A 26,017-nucleotide genomic window follows, 5' to 3' on the forward strand; every position below is an offset into this window, starting at 1 on the left:
AACTGTAAATCGGCTCACAGACGTTCTGTAGAACTAAACCGTCTGTGATGCTACTTCACAGCGTCGTGAATGTCTTCTTGTCACTTCACTTGTTATTCATACTGAATAGCCATGGGGTTATTAGCATCACCTTTGCGCAATTTACAGTAATTATGGAAACCACATGTTGCATCATTAGCAGCAGGTAATGTTCAAAGGTAAGGTTGATAAATAACTTTTAACACAGCCTACGTTAGCTTAGCTGTCGGGGTAGAGCCTGCTACTTCACATTTGCTGTCGCCTCAGTGATGTTGCATCTGTAAATGAATGAACATAACTTGTTTTTGCCCGTGCCTATTTACCAGTGGTTTAATATTGAAATGACATATTCTTGATCAGGCGTCAGCTACTGGTTTTGTTGCTAAACTGGAATGATACATGGTTAGCTTTGTTATTCAACATTAGCAGGTAAAATCGTTTTTACATTACCACTACCTTACATTAATGCACACAGCAACCACAATTGCTGGGTTGTTTCGACAGATACAGCGATAACGCGCCATTCAGTGCCTGTTCTGATGCTGCTAGCTTCAAGGCAATGACAGAACACCGGTATAGTCCTTTGGTGTTATCTTATTAGCAGTGGAATGGAGGACAATGTTATCTGAACCTAAAAGCACCATTCCCGTAATCCTTCACAATGTAGTAACTCGCGATGAAGCATGTCATACTTTCATATTGTGCCATGTCTACTATTAATTCACAATTTGTTGGTAGCTAGGTATGATGACAGTGGATAAACCCTAACCTGAGGAATGACATTATTCTATTGGTGCCACCTGTATCATACAGGCTGAGCTGTCTGTATCTCAGTGGTGTCGTGTAACAAGGACATGGTTGTATGCTTTTATCAATTTACTATCAGCAGTCAAGCATAAACGTGACTGCATCTGCGACATTGTGAAATGGCTCGTAGTGTAACTAAGGAGCTTTGCTTCCTTTATTTTTAGGAATGGGAGAGACGCCTAAGGTGATCATCCACCAGCATCTGAGTGCCAGGTAGATGTGCAGCGAGGAGGCAATGCAGTCTTGCACTCAGCTGCTGCACACTCTTGCACAATGAAGAAAATATTCCAGTTCACCAAAAAGAAGAAAGGCTTTTCCCCCAGTGCCTCCGAAACCACCAGTGTATTATCAGCTGGATATGAACTGAAGGAGAAGGACTTGGGGAAAGTCCACAAGGCTGCAGCGTCCGGGGATGTGTCCAAGTTGAAACAACTGGCCAAGAAAAATGACTTGAATCAACTTGATAAAGAAAATAGGTAAGTGGTTATTAGTACTTTTCTCACCTGACATGATACTGTAATGGGCAAGGTTGCATATTAGACGTACAAGTGAATCTTGATGGCTTGAGCTAATGCCTGAACCAACAAAGTCATTAAGATTTATGGGCCTTTTAACATTCTGAATGTATCCTTTTTTTTATCCTTTCAACAGGACTGCTCTTCACATTGCCTGTGTCCATGGACATACAGAGGTGGTTCAGTTCCTGGTGGAGAGCAAAGTCAAACTCAACCTATGTGACAATCAGAATCGCTCCGCCTTGATGAAGGTACGATTTCACTAAACACATGAAGAATACCAGAAAATAGTAGGCCTGTCCAAAATAAAAGATTACATTACATAATAATACATTTGGCAGTGATGTATTTTGCATTATATGAAAATACTGCAAACATAGCCATTTTCATATACTAAAATATTATTTAGCACATAATAATTAGAGATGCACCGGATCCTGATTTTTAGGATCCTGACAGATACCGGATCCACTGCCTACTCGCACATGTGGGGCCTTTTTATTACGTCGGCTCAAACTATTTTTTAGACTCATTGGCTTACTGTCACGCTGCCTGCAACGGCTGCTTCCAAAGGGCTTTCACTCCATGCAGCGATTGGGGTTGTGAAAGACTGACTGAAAAGCCTAGGCTACGTAAAAACTAGAGATGCACCAGATCCTGATTTTTAGGTAACTGCCGGATACCGGATCCACTGCTTAAGATCCTGCCGTACCGGATCCTGTGAAAAACCCTATTATCCTGCTGGATCCGGAATCGGATCTTGGATCCGGTGTATCTCTAACAATAATATTGTAATACATCATGTTCTACACTGTATATTATAGTGTGTAATATTTTTGTATGGAATATATCTAAATGGCAATAATTTGCTGTATTTCATGTTCTGCAAAATATATTTAAATAGGCTGCACTCTTACTGAAAATGCAAAAAGTGTGGACTTGCATATCATGTGAAACTGTGAAAAGGATCCAACAAAAGTACATCACATGGATATTTAATGTATCCCCCTGTATATTACCAATGCACTGTCGTTTCGTGAGGGTCAGTCTCAATATTCGACCATGCTGATAATATACTACTTCCCCTCTGTAGTATCTATCAGTAGTATTGTGTAGTATCTGGGGCCTATACTAAGAAGCTGCTTCAGGAGTAAATCAGGTTAAGTTAAGAGGTAAATCATCTAATAGAAGAGCCTGGAGTCCTCATTTTCTCAAGATTTACCTCTTAACTTAGCGGTAACCTGGTTTACTCCTGAACCAGCTTCTTAGTATACCTCTCGCCAGAGCCTGCTGTTTAGGACAGCCATGGCTCAGTGGTTAGAGCGCTGGACTTTAGATCAGAGGGTTGGAGGTTCAAATCCCACCCTTTCCAACACCTTCATCCATGGCTGAAGTGCTCTTGAGCAAGGCATTTAACACCACGTTGCTCCAGGGCCTGTAACCAATACCCTAAGTGTAAGTCGCTTTGGATACAAACGTCAGCTAAATGTAATGTAATGTAATGTAACCTCTCTGCTGTGTCTCTGTGTGTGCTGTGTAGGCGGTGCAGTGTCAGCAGGACCGGTGCGTGGGTCTCCTCCTGGAGCATGAGGCTGACCCCAACCTGGTGGACATCAACGGCAACACGGCGCTGCACCTGGCCGCGCTCATCCCCGCCCTCCCCGTCGCCATCCAGCTACTGGAGCACGAGGCCAACATCAACGCTCACAACAAGGTCAGACTCATGACGCCACAGCAGGGGGTCCCGGCCCGGCCTAGCAAGGGGATTAGACGCGCCGGAGGTCAAGCCAGGACCTCTCTAGCGTCAAAATATGCTCGCTAAGCTAACATGTATAAGAGATGAGTGATGTGGTGTGCCAAGAGTGAAGAAGACTGAGGCATGTCATGGAGTATAGCCTGATAGATGTTTTTTCCTATCTAGATATGTTGTTTCAATCTGACAATATGTTAGATTTAGTATGATTCAGTGTTTCCCTTGGAACATTCGTTAGTCAATGTGGTGGGGTAAACTGGTGTCGGAGACATACAACCATTGGCACTGGAAAGGCCGTGTTGTTCAATTTCATATGAAATGTGATGTTAAAAACCCTACAAAAGTATACATTTTTAGGTGACGCAACTTACATGCACAACATACTAGACATAACCTTCACAACACAACCCCATGGCTAAGTGGTAAACCTGGCTAAGTTAACCTACAGCAGTGCTTCTCAAACTTTTTTCCATCATTCCCCCCTTCAGAGGGCCTGAATGCTTCCGAGTGCTCGCGCAGTGCTTGCGCAGTGCTCGCACAGACTTATTTTACGATCACTGTGTAGAATCAAAGGAAAGGTGACTGGTGTGATTAAACAAAGAGGGACTGCAGTTGAATGCAGATGTGTGTTCATTTCCTATGCTATTCAAATTCATAATATAATGTTGGTGAGGGATTTAAACTTATTGACTTATTGGCGAGACAGGAAGTAATTTCCTTGGGAGAAAAAACAAAACAAAATCAGATGTCACACGCCCCCCCTGAGATGCCTCCGCGCCCCCCCAGGGGGGCTTACGCCCCACTTTGAGAAACACTGACCTTCAGGAAGTGGTAAGCCTGCTAATAGATAGCCCATAGGTGTTATTTACATTAGAAAATGAGGACTCCAGTCTCTTCTATTTGATGATTTACCACTCACCCAAGGCTAACTTAACCTGGTTTACTACTGAGCCAGGGGACCATTCCATCATTGGCGCTGAATTCAGCGGCGCTTACCCGCAAAAGCGGAGTTTCAACTAACAGCAGCTTAAACTTGAGGCTGACGCCGTTCCACCACTAATGATCAGCTGTGTCTTGGCTAGTTTCACTTCAGCCGCGCTCATCAAAGCTGGCGTTGCGCTCGTGCACGTTGTACATGGGAAGTCCATATCGACGATTGTCGAAAATGCGATCATGTTGTAGACTCGGGCATGGCTTGTCAAATCAAGTCTTTATCAGAGATGTCAGGCGCCCATCTGTAGGCGAGCGGTAACGCAACCGCACTTTGATTGAGAGACCAGCGTTCAATCCCCACCATGCGTAATGACAGATCATAACTCAACTATCAAAGGGAGAGTCTCGTCCGAACCTCGACTGCCATCATTTCAATGCGCAAAAATAAAATGCTTGCATCATCTAAGGTGTTTTAATTTTATCTTTCAGAAGAATTTATTTTATGATAACAGGCATAGACTAGGTAAAACGTTAGGCAGAGATAATTGAATCATTGCAATGCAAACTCCAAGCGTAGGCATCTGCAAGGTGGTTGTGAAGACGTTTTTTATTGCCTATGCTGAAAATAGCCTAAAGGTCTACATTTAAGGTAGGCCTATTGGTAGACCTATTGCTTGACAGCAAATGAAGCCAGCCACAAAGCGACATCAAAGGAGAGAATAGGCAAACGTATTATCAAGTTTTCATTTCTAACATGTCGCCATGCAAGACTTGAACCCGGGACGACCACATATTACGCAGCGCACCTGCCCACTGTGCCATTCACGTCGTCAGTGTTATGGAAGGAATTGTCCACTATCATCTTAGTAAATCAACACTATAAATGTTTTTAAAAATGTGCTGATTATCATAAAACCCGCGAAATGAAAGACAATGGTAACTATTGTAGTTTTTACTGGCATTATCACATCATAGACTATTAAAATAATGTGACTGGTTCGCTTTGATCTCATAAAATGATGACGGGAAATCAAGCGGTTGTGACACTGTTTCCTACAGCTTCATGTTTTGCGCAACACTGGTTAATTTAGCCTGGTGTTAAACCTGGGAGCTACCAGCTACCAGGTTAACGTTGGAGCATAAATTACCGTGGCAACTCAGCTGAGTTTCAGGTTAGCAAGGCTGATGGAACGGATCTCTGTCTAAAAATAGCTTAGTTTACCGACTTGAGCTCGGATTTGGGGTTACCGCCGTTGATGGAATGGTCCCCAGGTTCCTGAAATACTTGTCAAGGTGGGAGGTGTTTGTTGTTGTTGTTGTTGTTTGTTTGTTGTTGGGTGGGCGCTTTAACTATATAGTGCTGGAGGAAAACCTGTGATTGATTTGGTATGATGGCATCAGAGTGGCACTCTGCCTGATGAGGGCCTTGCGACCAAAGGCTTGCAGCACAATCAGGAAAGCCATCGATTGCACAGCTGTGAGGCGTGCAGCTTCTTCCCTTTTTTATCTGAAATCATAACATGATTGCTGCTGGATTGCCTGAAGAGTGTGCTGGGCTGGTGGAATGAGATTAGCTGATGGTTGACACTTGCAGTGTTTTCAGAAGTCTCAGTAAGTCCAAGTTGACACAGTGGCATTAGCAGGAAGGTGTTAAGATGGGGATGTCTGTCTCAAAGCAGCTGGCTAATCTCAGGTACAGTAGTGCAGCAAGTTGGATTGTGTGGAGGCTCAATGCGGCTTTAACGTTTTTACAAGCTAACCGGGCGAACACACCGGCGATGACAAGATTAAGTGACAGAGAATTGTTGGACTGTGTAGCAAGAGTGATAGAAGCGAGTATGTCCATTAAAAGCAAAACGCAAGCATTCCGACATTCCCATTGGCTGTGGTGGCTGTTTGCGAACCGCATCATAGCTTATTTGCATAATATTCGCTTAAGTCCAACTACAAACTGTCGCTCGAATCGCCCAAATTGCTTTTGTCTCTTCTCTCGCCAGTGACTCAATACAAAGTCAATTACTTCCGTCTATGGAGTCGCTCAAGTCGCGTCTGGTCTATTCGTGCCATAAGGTGTCTCTGTGGCTGGTAATGCAGCTCATTAAAGTTTTTCATGTAAAATAAGCTGGAAGTAAACTGTTTTGATGAGACAGGTTGGCTTTATATGTTTCTCTTCAGAAATGTAACTTTTATCTTTTTAGTCATTAGTTTTGGTTGAGGCAATTTTTTGTTTTTCTCAGACATAAAACAGTGCGTGTGTTTGTGTTTGTGTGTGTGTATGTGTGTGTGTGTGTGTGTGTGTGTGTGTGTGTGTGTATGTGTGTGTGTGCGTGTGTGTGTGTGTGTGAATGACAAGAGTTGTGTACGTTGAAAATGTGTTGCCATGGCAAAGACACAGTGGTGCAGTCCTGTAAAATCAGTGCTTGAATCACAATAAGATACTAACTGCCGTCGTCTTGTATTGTAATCTGGCACGTGTTTAGTGTAAGGAGATTTCTGAACAGCCTTTTCACTAATTAACCTTCGCCAGGCTCTGCCAACACGATGTCAGAGGCGCCACTTTCACCTTATTTCTGTGCAGCATGTTTTGCAGCCATTTCAACAGTTTTTGTCGATAATAGTCCTCTTGAGGGACCTAAATGCCAAACAGCATCCTAGCATGATGATACTTGGAATGACATTTGCAAAAACATTTGTTAAAACACCAGATGCTTTTAGGTCTGAGGGGTATATAGCAGGTTCAGCAGCAAACCAGGTTAAGTTAAGTGGTAAATCATTTAATAGAAGAGCCCGGAGTTCTCATGTTCATAAGGAAATGAGGACTCCAGGCTCTTCTATTAGCTAATTTACCACTTAACTTAACCTGGTTTACTCCTGAACCAGCTTCTTGGTATAGGCCCTACAGGTAGATTAAGGACTTGTTGTGATGTTATTTCTGCAGGATGGAAACACCCCGTTGATCTTGTCGGTGGGGGAGAACCACGTGGAGATGGCCGAGCTCCTCCTGAAGGAGGGGGCAGACGTGGACCTCATCAACAAGGAGCACAGGTAAAGCATTTAATTCTTTTAATATTTTTTTGGTCCTATAAATTAGTTTCTTTATGATGGGGCAATGAGAGATTGTAGTCAATTATAGCAGGGTTGCAGGCTTCACTCAGGGTTTCTTGATTAATTGTAAGGGTGCTGGCCCAAATGAGAGCGCATCTTGCATCAAAGTATTGTTTTTGGCACACTGAGGAAGGCACACGCCGAAACGCGTCTGTGCACATGAAATAATAAAAAAACACAATGGGAGATCAAACAGGAGACAAGTGGGAAGAGATAAATGGGGAAGGTTTGGCAAACGACCTCGGGTCGGAATCAAACCCGGGTCACCGGCGTAGCAGTCCAGTGCCCTACCGTTAGAGCCACAGTAGGGCCAGCATTTAATATTTAAAGAGGTTTAGCGGCGGCGAGATGAAAAGGCGTTGGCTTAGCAGTTTGGGAATTGGTCTTCTTGGGATCAGAGGGTCGCAGGTTGAAAGTCTGTTCCAGCTGGAAGCCATGCTTGATGGGGTGGTCGGGGGTAGATAATCAGTGCTCTCTGCACTCTCTCACCCATGACTGAGCTGCCTTTAAGCCAACTGTCTAGTGTCTATCCTCTCTGTCCCTGTCTCTTACACGGACACAGATACAGTCTTCTGAACACGTTTTCAATTAAAGTTACACCGCGAAAAAGGGACTAATATTAAAACCGTCTCCTTTTTGTAGCGCACCTTAAACTAGACAGCATTTCCGCAGAGTGTATGCAATTAGTATGCTTGCAGCTCATTCACTCCTCCACATTGCTCCTGTACACACGCACAGAGACACACACAGACAGACAAACACACGAGAGGGAGCTCTAATGTGACTGTATGTTTGCACACCTTAAATTAATACATTATTCAAGACTACATTTGTTTTGATCCAAGCTTATTTTTAATATCAAGATGTGCTCCCTTCCTTGTTGACACATTAGATAGACACAGAAGCACAGTGGTCAGATTGACATCTAAGAGTCATGTAATGTAAACGTGTTCAGTTGTTGCTGTTGATTAAAAAGGTTCCTTTCCTATTCTAGGTCAGCTTTGATGATGGCTGCTTGCAATGGACAAATCACGATGGTGCGCCTGCTTTTACAATACAGCGCTGACATCACAATAAAGGACGACAAGGGCTGGACATCTGACGACTATGCAGTAATGAACGGGCATCACGCGTAAGTTAGCTAGCTATGCAGTAATGAATGGACATCACGCTTAAGTCAGCTAGCTATGCCGTAATGAATGGACATCACGCGTAAGTTATGCATGACTTGCTATGCATGACCGTTGCTGTTATGCTGTTCACAGTATGTCTGATTTAGCAGTGCGTATTATTGTTGTGGAAAAGAGAGAGTTCTTTGCTTTTGCACCTTTACTTGCACTATACCGTAGTTTAATTGTTTTCTGTTTGGAAATGTTGTCCCATCCTAAGTATTTAGTTTAGTTTCTCTGAGGATCAATATGGCCAAAGGATGAAGTATAATAAAATAATATCGTTTCTTTTCTTTCTTGCTGAAGGTGCTCACATTTGATCATCGAGCATGGGACAAAACGCAAGCTTGTGCAGTCTCCATCGGAACACGAGGGCGGTAAAAAGCAGCGACCGTCCACCGCGCTGGCTGCTGCATCTGGGGACGTGGAGGTCGGTTTCTCCTTAGGTGGCCCAGCCACAGACAAAGATGGTAAGCTGAGCCCCTGCTCTCTCCTCACCCCTTAACATTGTTCTCATGTTAAGTATGTTCTGCCATTGGTCATCATGGCTATGTTTTGTCATGTAATCTTCATAAGAGTAAGAGTATGCACATCCCACCTCTCTGAGGCCAGGCGCAGCGGACAAAGGCGCTGATAGTGGAAAAACTAGAAGTCCGCACACTCTAGCTCCGCTTTGAAATTTATTTAGGTCATACAACGTTTCGACCCAACAGGGTCTTCATCAGGCATGCCTACAGTGTGCGGATTTCTACTTTTTCCACTATGTGTTGTCATGTGTCACGCCGTGTATAGGTCATTGTGTTGTTACTGAAGTCATGCCACTGTTTCATTTCTTCCTCTTGCATCACCTGACTTGCTGGGTGTAGACCTCCAGCGGTCAGGAGCTGGGGCAGCGGGGAGAGGTATTACTGTACTGCCACCTACCTGCATGGGGGGCAGAGACACTAGATCAGAGGGGTATACTAAGAAGCCGGTTCAGGAGTAAACCAGGTTAAGTTAAGAAAATGAGAACTCCAGGCTCTTCTGTTAGGTGATTTACATCTTAATTTATCCTGGTTTACTCCTGACCAGCTTCTTAGTATAGGCCCCAGACATAGCGAAGCACAGCACAGACACTGCTCAGTTGGCAGAATGCTCAGTTGGCAGATCATGGGTTTTCCTAAACAGTGCACCATGTGTGCAGGCTAGAGTTGATCTGACTGTTTACTGCTGATACATTATTACTGATCTAGTTTCTCTGAATCTCTGCTCATGGTTTTAGTTTTTGTAGTGGTTTTGGTTGTAGTTTTAGACTGTGTGTGTGTGTGTGTGTGTGTGTGTGTGTGTGTGTGTGTGTGTGTGTGTGTGTGTGTGTGTGTGTGTGTGTGTTGTGGGAGAGCCAGTGTTTTATTTCTGCATTTATAAGGCTTTATTTATATCATGTTTTATTTACAGACTTTGAAGATAACTCCCACACGGACTCCATTAGTAGGTAAGTAAGGCTTTTTGAGAAGGACCTCAGCTGCATTCCTATTTATTAAAGGGGTATGCCACTATTTTGGGGCTTAATACGGTTAAAATCATTGGCTGGGGTTTATAAAGGTGGTAAAGTGTCTTATTTTTCATGTTAAGCGTTGTCTTGCTTTAAGAGAAGTTAAAAAAGGGAATATGTCGCTAAGCTAGTGAAAGTCAATCCATCCGTGTAGCATGCTACAATGCTACATGGATACATTGACTTTCAATAGCTTGGCGACATATTCCCTTTTTTAACTTCTCTTAAAGCAAGACAACGCTTAACATGAAAAATAAGACACTTTACCACCTTTATAAACCCCAGCCAACGATTTTAACTGCATTAAGCCCCAAAATAGTGGCATACCCCTTTAACTACCAAGTTATTAGCTTGGCAATCAATTGATTTTATTTTTTAAATGAAACTTTGAAAGGGCGTCAAAGAGTGGACCTGCTGACTCTTGGCCGTCTTCAGACGATGACGATGATTTGGACCTCAGTCCAAAGGTCAGATTTTAACAATATTGTATGTTACGTTGTTGTTGCTGTGCATTGATTATGCAGTGAATTAATTTAGTTATTTTTGCACGTGCCTACAGAAACCTCAAAAGGTGAACCTAAAGAAACTCCTGAGTGCCTCAAAGAAAGATAGGAGCGAAGGTGAGTGCCAGTGCTGTGTGGATCTAGCCTAGCTATCGCAACTACAAAACTCTGTGAGCGTTGGTCTGGCCAAGTTGCTCTGTAAGTTCAATTCTCAGAGGGCGACCTTAACCGGTGTAGAATCTATGAAATGCCTCTGTATGTTTCCTGGTTGAATCCACAATCAATCAAATTTGGCTAACAGCAAGGGCAATGACAGAATTTGGTGTGTCTTGGTGTTTCAGAACTTGGTTTGCCCAAGATTTGAATTTCACTAGTAGCCAACTTGGCCAGACTGATCCAGTTGTGGAAGTTTGTGTAGCTTCACAGGAAGCATGGGCAGCACCCAGTCTTTTGATGTAGAACTCCTGTAGTATTGTGATATGTGTTATTAAACGGGGCCAGTCTTTTGATGTGGAACTCCTGTACTAGTATTGTGATGTGTGTTATGTGTACCCTCACCCCCCCGTACCCTATAGCTTTGACAGACCCTGACAGATCCTGGAGCGGGGATGAATGTGAGCACGGGGGCATGGGGAGCGGAGCAGAGAGGCCCCCCCCACCTTTCCTCAGGGCCCCCCTGCTGAACAGCACTCCCAAGCACCCAGTAGCACCCTCCCCCTCACCCAGCCTCCCTCCCCAGACGACCTCTCTCCCTTTCAACCAACCCCAACAGGTAAGCACCCTGTAGCACCCTCTCCCTCACCCAACCTCCCTCCCCAGACGACCTCTACCCAACCCCAACAGGTAAGCACCCAGTAGCACCCTCTCCCTCACCCAGCCTCCCTCCCCAGACGACCTCTACTGTCCCCGTCAACCAATACCAGCAGGTAACACCCCCGTAGTGCCCTCCCACTACCTCCTGTTTCCTTTCTCCTACACTCACTTCTTTTGTTTCTTGCTTTTTCTTTTTCTCCTTTTTCCCCGCCATTCATCCATCACATCATTGCCAACCTTTAACCTTAATTGGACAGCCAATGAGCCTGGTACCTCTGAGCAGCCTTCTGGCAGCAAGCAAGCAGGTGATTCTGCTGAGGAAGAAGAAGAGGAGGAGGAGGAAGATGAAGATGATGATGAAGATGAGGATGATGACGAAGAGGAGGATGACGAAGATGATGAGGATGATGAAGATGAAGAGGAGGAGGAAGAAGAGGAAGAAGAGGAGGAGGATGGTGAAGGAGCAGAAGAGGATGAGGAAGCTGCAGAGGGAAAAGATAAGGCAGAAATTGCCATTAGTGGTGCTGAAGGTGCAGGTGTGCCAAAACAATCTTTTCCAGAAGTTGCTGAAGTCCCAGTCCCTTCTCTCCAGATCGTGAAAAGCGATGACGATAACAAAGACATGGCTACGGAAGACATGGCTCCTCCTGGAAAGATTTCTCCGGCTGAAAAGGTAATTGAGGACGGTCAGATTTGTGGGATGATTGCTGGAAATTTTCATTTAAATGCAGACTGTGTGGTCTCTGCAATCAGAGTAGAGTCGAGGCTTTCTGATGAGGACGAAGGGTCTCATCACAGCTCCCCGGCTGATGGTTCACCAGCAGGAAGTGGGGATGAAGCACCACAGAAAATTAAAAGTGATAGAGAGGAGGATGATGATGACGATGACTGGGAAGAAGACGGTGATGACGATGAGCTCCTAAGAATTCAGAAGAACGACTTGAATCCAAGTCCTCATGATTCGGAAGTCCCTGATGTTGAAATGCAAGCACGTGAAGACACAAGCTTAACGGTGAGACAAGACTCTGATGAAGATGTCGGAGAGCCTATCAGAGCATATCAGGACGACGACATGTCAGGAAGCACAGATTCCCTTGTAGGCGCCCCAAATATCTGTGTGGCAGACGACTGGAAAAGCGATGAGGAGGATGATAAAGATGAAATGGCTGCTGGGGGTAGATTAAAGCTGAACTTTCTTGCCACATTGCTCAAAAAGCAGGAGGAGGAAGAGGAGGAAGATGAGGAGGAGCAGGTCAGGTCCCAGGTGAGCAGCTGTGGTTATGAAGACGATTCACTCTCAAAGAGCACGGAGCAGAAGCCGGACCATGTGGCCGAGGGTGACCACTGTTTTAGCCCAATGGTCCATGATGAGGAGCCGTCATCAAGACCTACCCATGCTACGCCTCCAGCCTTCCCTGGACCAGAGGAGCATGATGATGATGATGATGATGATGAACGTGATGAGCGTGATGAGCGTGCCAGCAGTCTGCCTGTGTCACTGATTTCTGTAGATGTTGAGGAGTATATACCAGAGGAACACGACAACAAAGATTCCATTGATGAAGATTCTTTAGAGAACGGTGTTCAAAAAGTGGAAAATTTGGCTTTGCCGGCGGGGAGCGCAGACTCGGACAGTGATGTACAGCAGATGGCGTATGATTTTGTAAGCGGCACAAGTAAAGTCGTCCAGGAAGCCGGTCGTGTAAAAGCACACGGGGAAGATGACGCGGACACTGTAGATAGCGCCTCAGTGCATTCAAAGATGTTTGGACCTGAAGAAGATGATTTTGATGACAGTGACAGTCCACTCTCAGACTCTGATGATGATGAGGTACCTGAAGTCGACCATGCCGCCAGGATGGACGTGAAAGCAATTGTGGCAGGCTTTGAAAAGGCAAAAGCCAATATTGAAATGCTTCAGTTTTCACATCACGTCTCAGACTCTCCACATGGAGCTAGTCCTTCAGCACAGAATCTGGCGATGTTTAAGTCCAAGTTCTTAACAGCGGAAGCGGACAACTCCTCACATGCTGTTGATGATGATGACAACGGCCTAATGGAGCTTGAGGAGATCCCTCAGACGGTCATTGATGAGGTGGAATATGAGGACGTATTTGAGGAGAACAGGCCCCAGGGTTTGGAAGATGTGGTAGAGGAGGACGAGGAGGAGGAGGAGGAGGAGGAAGTCAAAGATGATAAAATAAATGCTGATCTCTCTCAATCAGAATCAATGAAGGTACTGAATGAGATGTGCAAAAGCCACACTTTCACTCACTGCTATACCATACTATGCTATTCTACTATACTATGCTATAAAGCTACTCTTTCACTCACTGCTATACCATACTATGCTATGTCATATTATAAAGTATGTTCTCTTTCCTTTCAGCTCCTTCATCCTTCTAACATGTGTCCTATTGCTATTGGCATTAAGTATTTGATATGGACCATTGACCGTTGTTTGGTCAAATGATTTAATGCTTACTTAACTGGCTTTGGGGAGAATAAGGACAAGTGTATTGACTGACTGATAGTCTGCGCAAAGTGCAAATAGGCTAAGTGCCAGTTCAATGCTCAAAGCTCAAAGCGCTTTGCATGTCCCTGACTGTTGACATCAGAACCGTTTTTTTTTTATCCATACAACTTCTACAAATATATTGGTCAGTTGAAATACGTCAACATCAAAGTAAATATTTGGGAAATTTTAGTATTAATATTCCTTGTGTATAATAAGTTGAAACAACAACGATCAGGTATTAATAGTCAAATCTGTTTGTGAAGCCCAGTTAGTATATGTAGACATCTATGCAAATGTCTTCAAACAGGGCAACGTTTCGATGGATGAGGATGAGGAGGTAGAAGGTGGAGAAGACGATGATGATGAGGAAGAAGATGATGATGAGGAGGACGAAGATGAGAGGCTAACTCCTGAGGAAGAGCCCGCAGCCCAGACTGCAGCCGACACCTCAGTGATGAAGAAGGAACACTCTCCTCAGCAACAACAGCAAAGGGGTTAGTTAGGATTATCGTCTGCATTTGGTATTTCACACTGCACCATGAATAATAATAACACATTTTAAAGATGTATTATTTTATTGCATGATGAATAGTGGGTATTTTATCATAATCACAATTGGTAATGATAAAATGGCTACTTCTTCTGATATAGGCCAGATTATTGCGTTGTTGTAGCATTTCCATCTGTTGGTATGATTATCTACAGAAAGAGTTATTTTCAACTCTTGAAGTGTTTTTGTTTTAGCAATATATCATGAACATATCTGAGCAAGTGAATGTCATCCATTCATATACTGTACATATGGGCTTGGTGTCTTGGTATGAAAACTGACAATAAAGTCTGCGACACCAAGCTCCCATTCCTCTTACTTCATTGTGACGTTTCTGGGCAGCATGCCCTTCATCAGACATGATGGATTTGATGGATGCTGAAGTCATGATGAGTGTGATGAGGGGCATGCTGCCCGAAACGTACACTTTGTTACACTTTGTATCTTGATATCCATAAAATTGCAAGCCTAAATTGCAAGGTTTTTTTGGCCATAGATTTCATGTCTGAGTTGGGTTTGGACAAAGGCAACGGAGAAGATGACGACTCTCCCTGGGATTCTGAGGTATTTTGTCTTCTTCTTATTGACTGTGCTAACCGCGTATTGGTATTGAATAACTCCCGCAGTGCACACCATTCATCCACTCCCTAACCTCACTCTCCTATCCCTCTACTCCCTAACCTCCCTCTCCTGTCCCTCTTCTCTTCTCCTCAGTCTGCCTCAGACAGCCCTAAGAAGCAGGCCGCCGCCGCCGCTGGTGGTCCCAGCCCCCTGGCCAAGAGACACAGCACCATGGCCAATCTCTCTGAGCATGCTGAAGGTAATTGTGGTCGTCTTTGCCACAGTGTTATTCTGCCCTCGCTCTGAGCTCTGAGGCTTACAGTACAGTATGAAGCTTCTGGAAGCGTGTCTTCTCCTGTCTGCTGCTCTCATCCCTCTCATGCTTCAAGCTCACCTGGGATCGATGCTGTAAAACGGGCATTATGTGTGTTGGTATCTCTGTACATTTAATAGTGGTTTACTGATCATACAAATCCGTCATTTGTATTTTTTAAGCACAATTTGTATATCTTGAATGATTTTGATGTTCTCTAAATGCTTGTCTGTCTCACATTTTAACTTAACTTAACTTAACTTATCCTTTTGTAGAGCTGTTATACGTGCCCTCTTTCATGCTAGGGGCGAGGAATAGTAATCTAAAGACATGGGAAGGTATAGGCAGGCCTGCCAGGAAGAGGGACAAGGGTAGGAGCATTTCAGCTCTGACCATTTTCATGAGTCATGATTGCATGAACCATAATAAAAAAAACTAACCATGCGCCATAACCCTTTTTACATTGACACCCTATTACATTCTGCCTTGCATGGATTCACATCGAGCTTTTTTTTCTTGCACTGTCTTCGTCTTTTTTGTTCATTTGAAATCCATGTTACTATTCAGTCTAGACAGTGAGTCGTTGCTTCATCTGTGCCCCATTTTCCTTTCTTCATCTTCACGCTGTGTGGCCTTCTTAGACGAAGAACTGGAATCAAAACTAGTCGATACCAATATCTTCTGCTTTTTGATTACAAAATACTTTTGTTTAGAGTGACGCCCACCTCCTAGATGCAGGTACAACCCACCTAGATACAAGCACAACCCACCTTTCAACCTGCCTCGAATCTGTCTTATCATGCCTGTGGCTAGCAAGGAATGTCACTGGAATCACAAAAGTTGCCAGGCCAAAAGAAAATTAGTTACAGGAATTTTGTGGTGTTGACTATAAAGTGTTGACCACAAAACCACACATTTCACCACTTCCTATTTAGTGGGTATTTGTGCTTGCATGCCATGTGTCTGCATACCTCACTTCATGCATGAACTGCGAGCTCAGTGCCTAAACGGCCAAACTCTTTATATCAGAAGAGTTTGACATCACACCATTGGCCTGTCAGCCTACGCTTGCTGCTCGTCATGGGAATGCATAGTACATTTTTTGTGTGGTAATCTGAAACATCTGTTGGTGTGGTGTTAAAACACATTTTGCTTTTTTTAGAGCCAAAGAGTGATCATGATGATGACGATAAGGAGGAGGCCAAATCTGAGCATCCCGAGGAGGCAGCTTCTCCTCAGCAGCCTGCCATGGCGAGGAGGGAGCCCGTCTCTGTACTCAGTAGGGTATTGGACTGCACAGGACAATCAAATAGGAATGCTGGTATGCTGGAATTTTCCTTTACGAACTACTGTTTCCATAATATCTAAATTCTGGTTTCATCATGTTAAATCATTTCATTGTCATAATATTTTTCATTGAATATTTTGTTTTCTTCTAGATCTCATGGAGGAACTTGGACTGGGAGATGTGGATGACTTGGAAGGTAACTTACATTTGAGGTTTTCTGGATCATAACATGAACATGTGTATGTATTCTCAGGGGTGTAGCAGCAAATTGTGGGCCCTATGTACATACAGCTCCAATGGACCCACCCCAGCCATATATCTACATAAATTAAAATGTGTGTGTGCCCTCTGCATACATGGGGCCCTGGTGACTCAGTCACACTTAACCGCCCAGAACGACATCCCTGTGTATTCTCATTAACCCATCATCAGCCTGCAAAAGGTCTTTGTTACTTACGGTAGTTGATAAATGAATGATATGTGCTGAGTGAAATGTTGCAAGTGACTGATATTTTTCTTCCTTTTTTCCTTTTCAAAGAAAAGCTCAAATCTCTAGCAGGTCAGCAGACTCATCTTGATGCTTCTGGCTTTTTATAGTAATGCTGCTATATAATAGTGATGTGTGATGAGCTTACTTGTAATAGCAGCAACGTGTGTCTTTTCTTATAGAGGCATAGAAACATCTCTAGCATTAACGTACAGTATATTTTTAGTTTTGTGTGTCTGTTTTTTCCCCAACTGCTCTTGTCTCACTGTTCTCTTCATACTTTTCAGATGCCTCCGACTGGGACTCCGCTAGCACAGCTAGCAAAGCCAGTAGAGCTAGCAAAGCTAGCAAAGCCAGCCCTTCTTTCCGTCTGGATGAAGAGCCAGAGCGGGACGCCATGTCTGTACCCGTCCTGCCCGTCTTGCAAGAGAGGGACCTAGCCTCTCCTCCAGCCCTACAGGAGAGAGACCCATCCTCCCCTGGTCCAGCACAGGAGAGGGACACAGCCTCCCCTGCTCCAGGGGAAGCACAGGAGAGGGACACAGCCTCCCCTGCTCCAGGAGTAGCCCATAGACCAGAGAGCTTTCCCTCTGCAACAGCACCACGGCCCAGTCCTCGGCGGTCTCACAGCGCCCTCTCTCCCCTTCGCCTCCAGCCGCAGCTGGTCACCCCAAAGCCAGGCTCATCCAGGCCTGACAGTGAAGAGGGTAGGGATGACTCGTAATGTAGATTTTGTCTACATTTTGCCTTTCAATCAGTTTTGTTTACAGGTCCTGACAAATAACAATAGTTGTCATTGGAAAGAAATCCCCCCCCCTGTATTGATTAACTTGCATACATTGTCTGTATGTGAAGTAATTGCGTCGTATAACATATTTCTTAGGGTCTGACTGGGATTCTGAGCCCTCTACTCCTGCCAGTCCAGCAAGCCCAGCCAAGTCATTCCCAGAGAATGATAATATGGACACGATGGACACACCAGGTAACTTGCATAGGCTTGCTTTTGATCTTATTTTTTATTTCATTCCAAAAGTTAATCCAATTTAAACTTAAATTGTACAGGTATATGAGGTGAAACAAGATGACATGGGTTTTGCATAGTAACCAGCGCATTTAGTGAACACAAGTTCAATCAATGGTCATTAAAAGATGTCTCTCGTTCAAAGTTGAATGACTTGAGTTCGTCTCCTTTTTCTAGCACTTGATGATCGGGAGCCTTCAGCAGTGGGAGATGAGGACACCGGAGGAAAAGCAGGGCAGGTCTGTTCTCGGTTTCTTACATTTGTTTTTAACTAAAATAGCCTGTAACTTCATTACTAGCCTTATTAACCTTAACTGCACTGTCTTTTCTCCTCCATCGGCCTCTCCTGTGTTCACATTGTTGTGTTTGTGAAGTGTTAGTTCAGTTTCAGATTTTGTTTGTACTGAATTGTTGGGTTGTGGACCTCATGGTTGTATCATGGTATCAATGAAATGACTGTTGCTACCATACTTGGTTAGACTGTAGATACCTGTAGGTTGCATGTGATTGACTAAGAAAGTGTGTAGCCTTCTAAGATGGTAAAAAAAAAATCTACCATGCTCTCATGAACCATTCATCCTCCCGGCCCTTTGTAAGTTTGGTGTTGTATTAGACTGACCCATGAAGGCATGGATTCATAGAGGCATGCTTGTGTCATTAGATTAAGCAAGTCATTGTGTATGTTTAGTATTGACTGTGTGTTCTCTGTTCATTCATGCTAACAAAAGGATGCAGATGCTTTGTGTGCATCAGAGTTTGGTGTAAGTAGCCCGTGCCACCATTCTCCAGTAGTCTCCCAACAAGCTGCCAGTGGCGATGAAGAAGACATCACACAACAAGACAACAAGGAGCCATCCTGGGAGAAAAATTACGAAAAGATTTGGGTGGAGATCGAAAAGCGAGAGACAAAGTCGCAGTACAAAAATGTGGCGGCAGAACTGAAGGAGAGGTTTGGAGAAGTGACTTTAAGCGATCGTGCCAGTCCCAATCCAGATGAGGGATCTGCAGGGGAAGAAGAAGAACAACAACGGCTGGATGAGCAGGAGAATGAGGAGGTGTCTGTTGAAGCGGAAGAGGAAGAGGAGAAGGCTTTTGGAGCGCAGCAAGATCACCTCCATCAAACTCAAGAAGGAGAAAGGGAGGAGGAAGAAGAGGAGAAGGAGACTAGGAAAGAAGATCTTGAACGCGTGCCCAGTGGTGCTTTGGCACCTGAAGACGATGAGAAAGAGGATGAGGTGGCACCTAGAGATGCAGCGGATGAGCCTGATGATCTTGAGGATGAAGCAGGAAGTAGGGGTAAAGTAGGGATCCGACCTGCCCCTCAGGAGCCTGGTGAACCAGAGGAGGACAAAGCACGAAATAGTGATCAGTCAGATCAATCTATGAAGGTAGAATTCAGAACTGCTGCAACCCAAGAGTCTTGTGAACCTGAGGATGAAACGCCTAATAATGGTGATCATCAGTTAGATCAGTTAGAGAAATTAGAAGTCGGCACTGCAGCCAGGGAGCATTGTGAAGCTGAGGTTGATGAAGCAGAACATGGTGGTCATTCATACCGATCAGGGAAAGAAAAAGGGAGGGCTGCAGAAGAACATATTGGTCATTCATATCAATCAGTGAAAGAACAAGAAGACAGGACTTCAGCATATCAAACGGTGAAAGAAGAAGAAAGGACTGCTGCAGAGGAACCAAGTGATGAGGAAGAAGACATCCTGAGACCAGAAGCAGCTTCAGCTGTCAGTACTGAAGAGGAATCTGAGGAGGAGTATAGGACTGTGGCGGAGCGGCGGAGAGTATTTGAGGTCGATTACAACAACCCCTCAACAGAGGACTCCAGTGAGGATGACGACAATGACGATGGCTTGATGATCACAAGGCCTGTAGCAAGAGCCAGAAGCCTCATGCTGCAGCCTATTCCAGAACTCAGGGAGTCGGGACAAGAAGACTCGCTCTCCGAAGAGTCTCCTCGAACACTGCGACGCCCAGATACCCCACCTCGTCTTCTGAGTGAGGAGGAAGACTCCATCCAATCTCTAGTGCAGAGACAAGGGAATAATAACATGCCGGTCATTGAACCTCCTACAAACCAAACACCTGAAGCACAATCGGAGCATGATCTTAGAATTCATAGTGGCGAGGTAAGGACAGTCAAACGTAGCTCAGAGCCCCAGCCTAGTGACAATGAAATGACCCCAGATGTAAGTGAGAGTAGTGATGGCCAGAGTCCAAATAGAGCAACTCCTAGCCCAGGCAGAACACCCACACAAAGCCCCATTGAGCACCACAGCAGGCCAGCTTCAGAGACTGACAGGAGAAACAGTGATTCCTCCCAGGGGCAGTCTGATGTGCCAATGGCTGCCAGCAGATCACTCTGCCCCCCAACTCCCTCCCACCTTTCAGATACAGAGCTGCAGGTGGACCTGCAAAGGTTCAAGCACAAGGTAGGGAGGCTGAAGGTCTTCTTCGAGGACATGAAAGAGACAAAGGCGCGACTTTGCAACAAGGTGACTGTGATGTCCATTTCCATGATCATTTGTCTTTTTCCGTTCCAATTCTCAGTATGTAGCTTCTTTTAGAACCATCTTCAAAGGGTGCAAGCCCCAAGCGACAAAAGACTCATCTGTGTCACTTCTACAACTTTTCTTCAGCTCATCTCTTAGCATTTCCTCTTCAGTAGTCCTTCATTCTTCTGAGTAGATCTTCATTCTCAGGACCAGTGTCGTCATTTTCTCTCATCCTACCACTCTTTACCTGATGCCCTCTTCTTCCCAGAGTCATGTCTGCGTGCCATCCGTGTGCTGTGTATTTGGTGTAAGCTCTCCACCTCGCCGCTGTCAAGTCATTACACATTAACACTGTGGTATGGCACCGGTGTCAGTTTTCCTGTAATGACTTTTCAGTGGCGTCTTTCACACCTTGGCTCTAGTGTCTCTCATGGATTGCGTTTCATCACCGTCTCCATTTGTCTTCATACAGTAGCGGGTCTGTGAGTCAGTGTGTTTTTGAGTTGGTTGGTTGGTTGAGTTGATTGCATGCTGCCTCAACCAAGGCTGAAGTAGACCTTGTTGTGTCTTACCTGGTATCCCTGGTTGATGTTGATTATTTCTGTTTCAAATTGCTGGTCTCTTTTTAATGTTTAAAAAGAGGTTCGTCTTTTATTCTTAAAAGATGCCTGATTTTAGCACCTTTCTATAGCCCCTGTTAAGCATTTGTTTTGCACGTTGTGTTTTTAGTTTCACGTAGAGTTGTGCATGGTTTTGTCATGATGATTGAAAGCTATTCCAAAATTATTGGCCAACCTATAATAACTGCTTGAGGACATAATACAGAGCTGTGGCTTCATCTTAAAGGCTGGTCAAACTGTAGTATTGGTCAAATTGAAAGGCATAATTGCAGCACCCAGCATAATGCTACATCAGCAGCCTTATTAATTACCAAAGCATTAACCAATTAGTCATTTTTCAGTTACTGTATTTGTATTTTCATTCACCAACTTAAAAAAAAAATAACAAAGTGGTTAATCATCCAAGCTTGTTTTAATTTGGCCAATACTTACAGATTAATTGAAACTGTAAGTACTTCACTGTACTGCATGTCCACCTGGTCTGTGTTGCTTAAGTCTTTCCCCTGCTCTTTACCATGTCAGCCATCAGGGGACTCTAACAGCATGGTGGAGGAGACGGAGGACGACGGCGGCATCCTCAAGGGTTCCGTGAGGGTATCACGCACGCTCTTCGAACGTGACCTGGAAAAAGGGAAGAAACCCAAAACCGTCCAAGGAAACTCTAAACCTCAGCACGAGGGAACAGCAGGAAATGCAAGGGAGCAAGAGTTTGAAACAAGGGACAGTGTTGCACAACAGCCTCAGACCTCAACTCCAAAAAGTCCAAAGAGGTACGGAAATCCTTTAATTTGCAGTAGTCTCTGTATTTGTTTTCTTTTAAATAATTTTCCATAGACCAACAACCATTTTGACTGATGGAGATATTTTGGCAGTGCACTGCTCCAAAATGCTTGCAGGTTATACCAATTAATGTTTCATTCAAGTTGAACCGTGCAAAGCCATTCTCATGCCCACACAAGCTCTTGAGTTTTATATCCTTCACTGGCCATCCTTTCCTTACCTAATCCTTGTTGGCACCTCAGACAAGCTGCATTCAGTCTGGCTAGACCACTTAATGTCATGCATGTGGTGTACATGTGTGTGTGTACATGTGTGTGCTTCTGTCCCATTCATGGTGAGTGGTGTGTGGTGTTACTCTCCCAGTACTGGCAGGTACCCAAGCCAGCAGCAGCAGCAAGAGCAGCAACAGCAGTGTGCTGGAGGGGCAGAGGAGTTGCAGGGGCCCAGGGCTCTCTATAATCAGGGGAGCCTGCCGCTACTGTGTGCTATGGGCCAGCCTGACGCTCCACAGCACACGGCCCACGTTAATGGAGACCGGCTGTCTGTGTTTGATGATAGTTCTTTGAGTGAAGTGTCAGAGGATGAAGGAAGGTATATATGCAGTATGCCGTTCTCTCTTTATTTATTATTCTTCTCTCTCATTCCTTCTCTCCTGACCATGCATGTCACTCCATGCATGGCTCTAAATATTCTCAATCTGGTGCACCCAGGTGAAATAACTCTCCAAATTTAGTGCATGACTACTAACCTTTTACTTATTTATTATTTTGAAATGGAAATAGATCTTCTTGGCATAAAACAAATACTGCATTATACCGTCGTTTTCATACCACCCGCCCTGGTGGACTCGTCCTTGCAGAGGATATTGTAATCTCTTCTGACTGTTTGTTATATATTTTTTCCCCTTATTGTTTTGCAGGTCACCAACCGCAGCGCGGAACACCAAGGTAAATTTGTAGAGAATTGTGATTCACATGCACATTATTCTATCACTGTAACTTTTCGATTTGAAGGCACCATTGTCGTCACCAAAGCTTGTCTGTGATCTCGGGGGTGGCAGCCATGGCCGAGTGGTTAAGGAGATGGGCTTTTAGATCAGAGAGTTGCCGGTTCAAATCCTGTGCCACTCCACACTCCTGCTGCACACTCCCTAATGCTCTCCTTGAGTAAGGCACCTAGCCCCACACTGCTCCAGGGACTGTAACCAATACTCTGTAATATCTATAAATTGCAAAGTGTCAGTAGAGTAGAGTAGACTACTTTTATTAATCCCGAGGGAGATTAAGGTGTCTGACAGCTTACATAATACATACAAAACATACACAAAGACCTAATACAAATTATTGCACATGGCAGGAAACATATAGCACACATTTGCGTAATGTAATGCAATGTGATCTCCCGTTTGCAGAGTGCGGGTGAAGTGGACATGGCGGACGACTTGGAGGACCTCACTCAGTCCTCAGACACGGGTACTGAGGAGCTGGACTCCCCTGCGTCTGGATACCACCACGCCTCTCTGCTCATCAAACAACTCGACTCCACCTCTATAGGTAAGACTACACCTGCTGCTGAACACGGAACACTTGGGTTACACTTTACGTTGCTGTCGTGTTGCGTTCATGAAGAACATGTATGTAACAGCATATCACATTATGTACTTGCACTGTAACTAAGGGATTGGTATGGGCAGTATCAATATCTAACACTGTCTGGTTCTTGATTGTGATTGGCTGATAGCCGTTGTAAAGCGGGCGTACACACACACACTATTCCAAACGAAGATTTTAAGAGTGGCTAACTTAAACGCTTGTGTCTAAGTTTGATAACGACAGTCTAGTGCAGTTGGGGTGGCGAGACGGCAGCAAGAACACATCTTTGCGCTATTTCTGGTTGAGGTGTCAATGCGAGCCACTGATAGAATAGAATAGAATAGACTTCTATTGTCATGCCAGCATGAAAATTGCCTTTGGTCTCACAGAATAAAAACAGGATATAAACACAAATAGACAAAACACACAAAACACACATACAATGCTGCTTCCACCCCCACTCCCTCCGACCAACCCTCCCAGCACACACATCATATGCAAGTCAGGCAGTAGTTCAAGACCCTACACCTCTAGCTTTTCCATAGCTTATTGACTATGGAGATCTAACACCTCTCGCTCTTTGTCCCCCTTGTTGTGTCCCCTTGTTGCCGTAGACAATGTGAGCATGGTGAAGTTGCAGAACATGTTCCAGGAGTACGAGCGAACCATCCAGCGTGAGCGCGGTCGGCACGGGCGGCTGGCGGAGAAGATGGGCCAGCTGGAGCAGGAGCGAGGGGAGCTGCGCCTCCTACTGGAGGAGGCACGCGACGGCCAGTCCAACCTGACGCACCTCAAGATGGAGCTCGACACCGACGTCAACAACCTCAGGTCAGACGCCCTCCAGGGACTTTAACCAATACCCTGTAATATCTGTAAGTCTCTTTGGATAAAAGTGTCATCTTAGTGTAAAGTAATAGTAGAGTAGAGTACTTTTATTAATCCCAAGGGAGATTAACACCAAACATACAGATAGACCTAATACACATTATTGCACATTGCAGTAAACGTATAGACCACATCTGCGTAATGTAATGTAATGTAATGTGATCTCAGGTCGGACGCCACGCCATGCTGCCAAATCAAAGTAAAGTCGATGGCCGCATTCATGATGGCGCATTGCTGCTTCTGCTGTGCATCGAGCATGTGTACTTTGTAGGGCTGTAACGATATTGTATCGAACCGAGAAATCGTGATACACAGAGTCACGATACTGTCTCGTGACACAAGGAGGCAGTATCGTGATATGCCCTTTTAACGTTTTGATACCCATCTGCCCAGAAAACAACCACTTGATATGAAGTGATAGTGCTTCCAAGCATCATCATTATTATATAGAAACTTTAAAAAAATATTTGTAGCCTCTTGTAACCTATTCTACCTTTGAACTATCATAGTTTTTTTTATTCATAAAGATTATAATGTTAGCAAATGTAAAATTGAGGGGTGTATCGAACCGTAGGTCATGAATCGTGATACAAACCGAATCGTGAGTTGAGTGTATCGTTACAGCCCTAGTACTTTGCCATTTCTGGACCAGAATGCATTGAAATGGCAAAGTACACATGCACGCTGCACAGCTAAAGCAGCAATGAGCATCATGAACGCGGCCAAAGTCAAGTCAAACTCAAAGTTGACTTTTTATTGTTAAAAATCTATGTGTTCGCTCAGAAGATTGAGATTGGGTTTGATCAGACTCCAATGTGCAATTAACCCCATAATGCATGCCGTGGCACCAGTGGCACACTGTAATAGTCATTGAAAGGTTAATTGCCATTGTATTACTCTACTATGACATATCACAGGGCCTTTAGTAATGCACTATGACTCGGTCATTGCCCTTCTGGTAACAGCAAATTTATAACGCAGCGTTTTATTGGGTTAAACGAAATACATTGACATATAGTAGATATTAACATGAGAAGCCCAAACTCCTCATAGAAAATCCAGTACATGTGCGTAACATGTTGTTGTTCGATGGTGCTGCTTGCTGCGTGTGTCAGGTTTCAGCTGAAGCAGGAGCAGGAGAAGCACCACAACGCCTCCATGCTGTACGAGAAGACGCGGGAGCAGCTGAGGCGCAAAGAGGAGGCGCACCGGCTGGAGGAGGAGACGCGGCAGCAGGTGGAGCTCACCATCCGCAACCTGGAGCTGGAGAAGCGCACGCTCATCAACACCATCAAACAGGTAACACCACTACCACGCTCATCAACACCATCAAACAGGTAACACCACTACCCCGCTCATCAACACCATCAAACAGGTAACGCTACTACCACGCTCATCAACACCATCAAACAGGTAACACTACTACCACGCTCATCAACACCATCAAACAGGTGAAGCGCACCCTCATCAACACCATCACACTGCCCGTCTTCTGTAGAGTCTAGTGTCCACATCAACGCCATAAAACATTTGCCTTTACTGGGCTCTCATGCTGTCTGCTGCCCGTCTTCTGTAGAGAGTCTATCTATTAGGTTAGGGTTAGGCTTACCGCATCAACATCATGAAACATGTGTCTCTACCAGACTCTCACTCGGTCTACTGCTCTTTCTACTGCTACTGAGTCTAGCGTCTAGCTCTTCTTTCTAGTTAGGTTAAGGTGAGGCTTACCTCGGCTCATCAACATCATGAAA

The 26,017-nt window shown here is 44.6% G+C and overlaps 1 protein-coding gene across 5 annotated transcripts in view; it reads left to right on the top strand.

Annotated features, from left to right (window-relative positions):
* The window catches only part of si:ch211-272n13.3 (ankyrin repeat domain-containing protein 26), a 65,303-nt gene that overhangs the window by 1,209 nt on the left and 38,077 nt on the right, over positions 1-26,017 (top strand). For 4 of the 5 annotated variants that reach the window (XM_063196691.1, XM_063196690.1, XM_063196692.1 and 1 more), the window contains exons 2-25: positions 990-1,301; positions 1,477-1,591; positions 2,881-3,054; positions 6,965-7,071; positions 8,126-8,263; positions 8,607-8,770; positions 9,735-9,771; positions 10,226-10,298; positions 10,391-10,451; positions 10,910-11,106; positions 13,973-14,159; positions 14,712-14,779; positions 14,930-15,035; positions 16,252-16,410; positions 16,529-16,573; positions 17,152-17,571; positions 17,748-17,846; positions 18,063-18,124; positions 21,532-21,779; positions 22,153-22,380; positions 22,709-22,736; positions 23,201-23,342; positions 23,996-24,209; positions 25,382-25,565. In XM_063196691.1, the coding sequence (XP_063052761.1) occupies positions 1,099-1,301; positions 1,477-1,591; positions 2,881-3,054; positions 6,965-7,071; positions 8,126-8,263; positions 8,607-8,770; positions 9,735-9,771; positions 10,226-10,298; positions 10,391-10,451; positions 10,910-11,106; positions 13,973-14,159; positions 14,712-14,779; positions 14,930-15,035; positions 16,252-16,410; positions 16,529-16,573; positions 17,152-17,571; positions 17,748-17,846; positions 18,063-18,124; positions 21,532-21,779; positions 22,153-22,380; positions 22,709-22,736; positions 23,201-23,342; positions 23,996-24,209; positions 25,382-25,565 (3,459 nt within the window). In that variant the 5' untranslated portion in view covers positions 990-1,098. The remainder of the gene's footprint in view (positions 1-989; positions 1,302-1,476; positions 1,592-2,880; positions 3,055-6,964; positions 7,072-8,125; positions 8,264-8,606; positions 8,771-9,734; positions 9,772-10,225; positions 10,299-10,390; positions 10,452-10,909; positions 11,107-13,972; positions 14,160-14,711; positions 14,780-14,929; positions 15,036-16,251; positions 16,411-16,528; positions 16,574-17,151; positions 17,572-17,747; positions 17,847-18,062; positions 18,125-21,531; positions 21,780-22,152; positions 22,381-22,708; positions 22,737-23,200; positions 23,343-23,995; positions 24,210-25,381; positions 25,566-26,017) is intronic. The other variant, XM_063196695.1, reaches the window with a different exon arrangement.

The sequence above is a fragment of the Engraulis encrasicolus genome, chromosome 4, assembly GCF_034702125.1.
Source record: "Engraulis encrasicolus isolate BLACKSEA-1 chromosome 4, IST_EnEncr_1.0, whole genome shotgun sequence".
NCBI classification, from domain to species: Eukaryota; Metazoa; Chordata; class Actinopteri; order Clupeiformes; family Engraulidae; genus Engraulis; species Engraulis encrasicolus.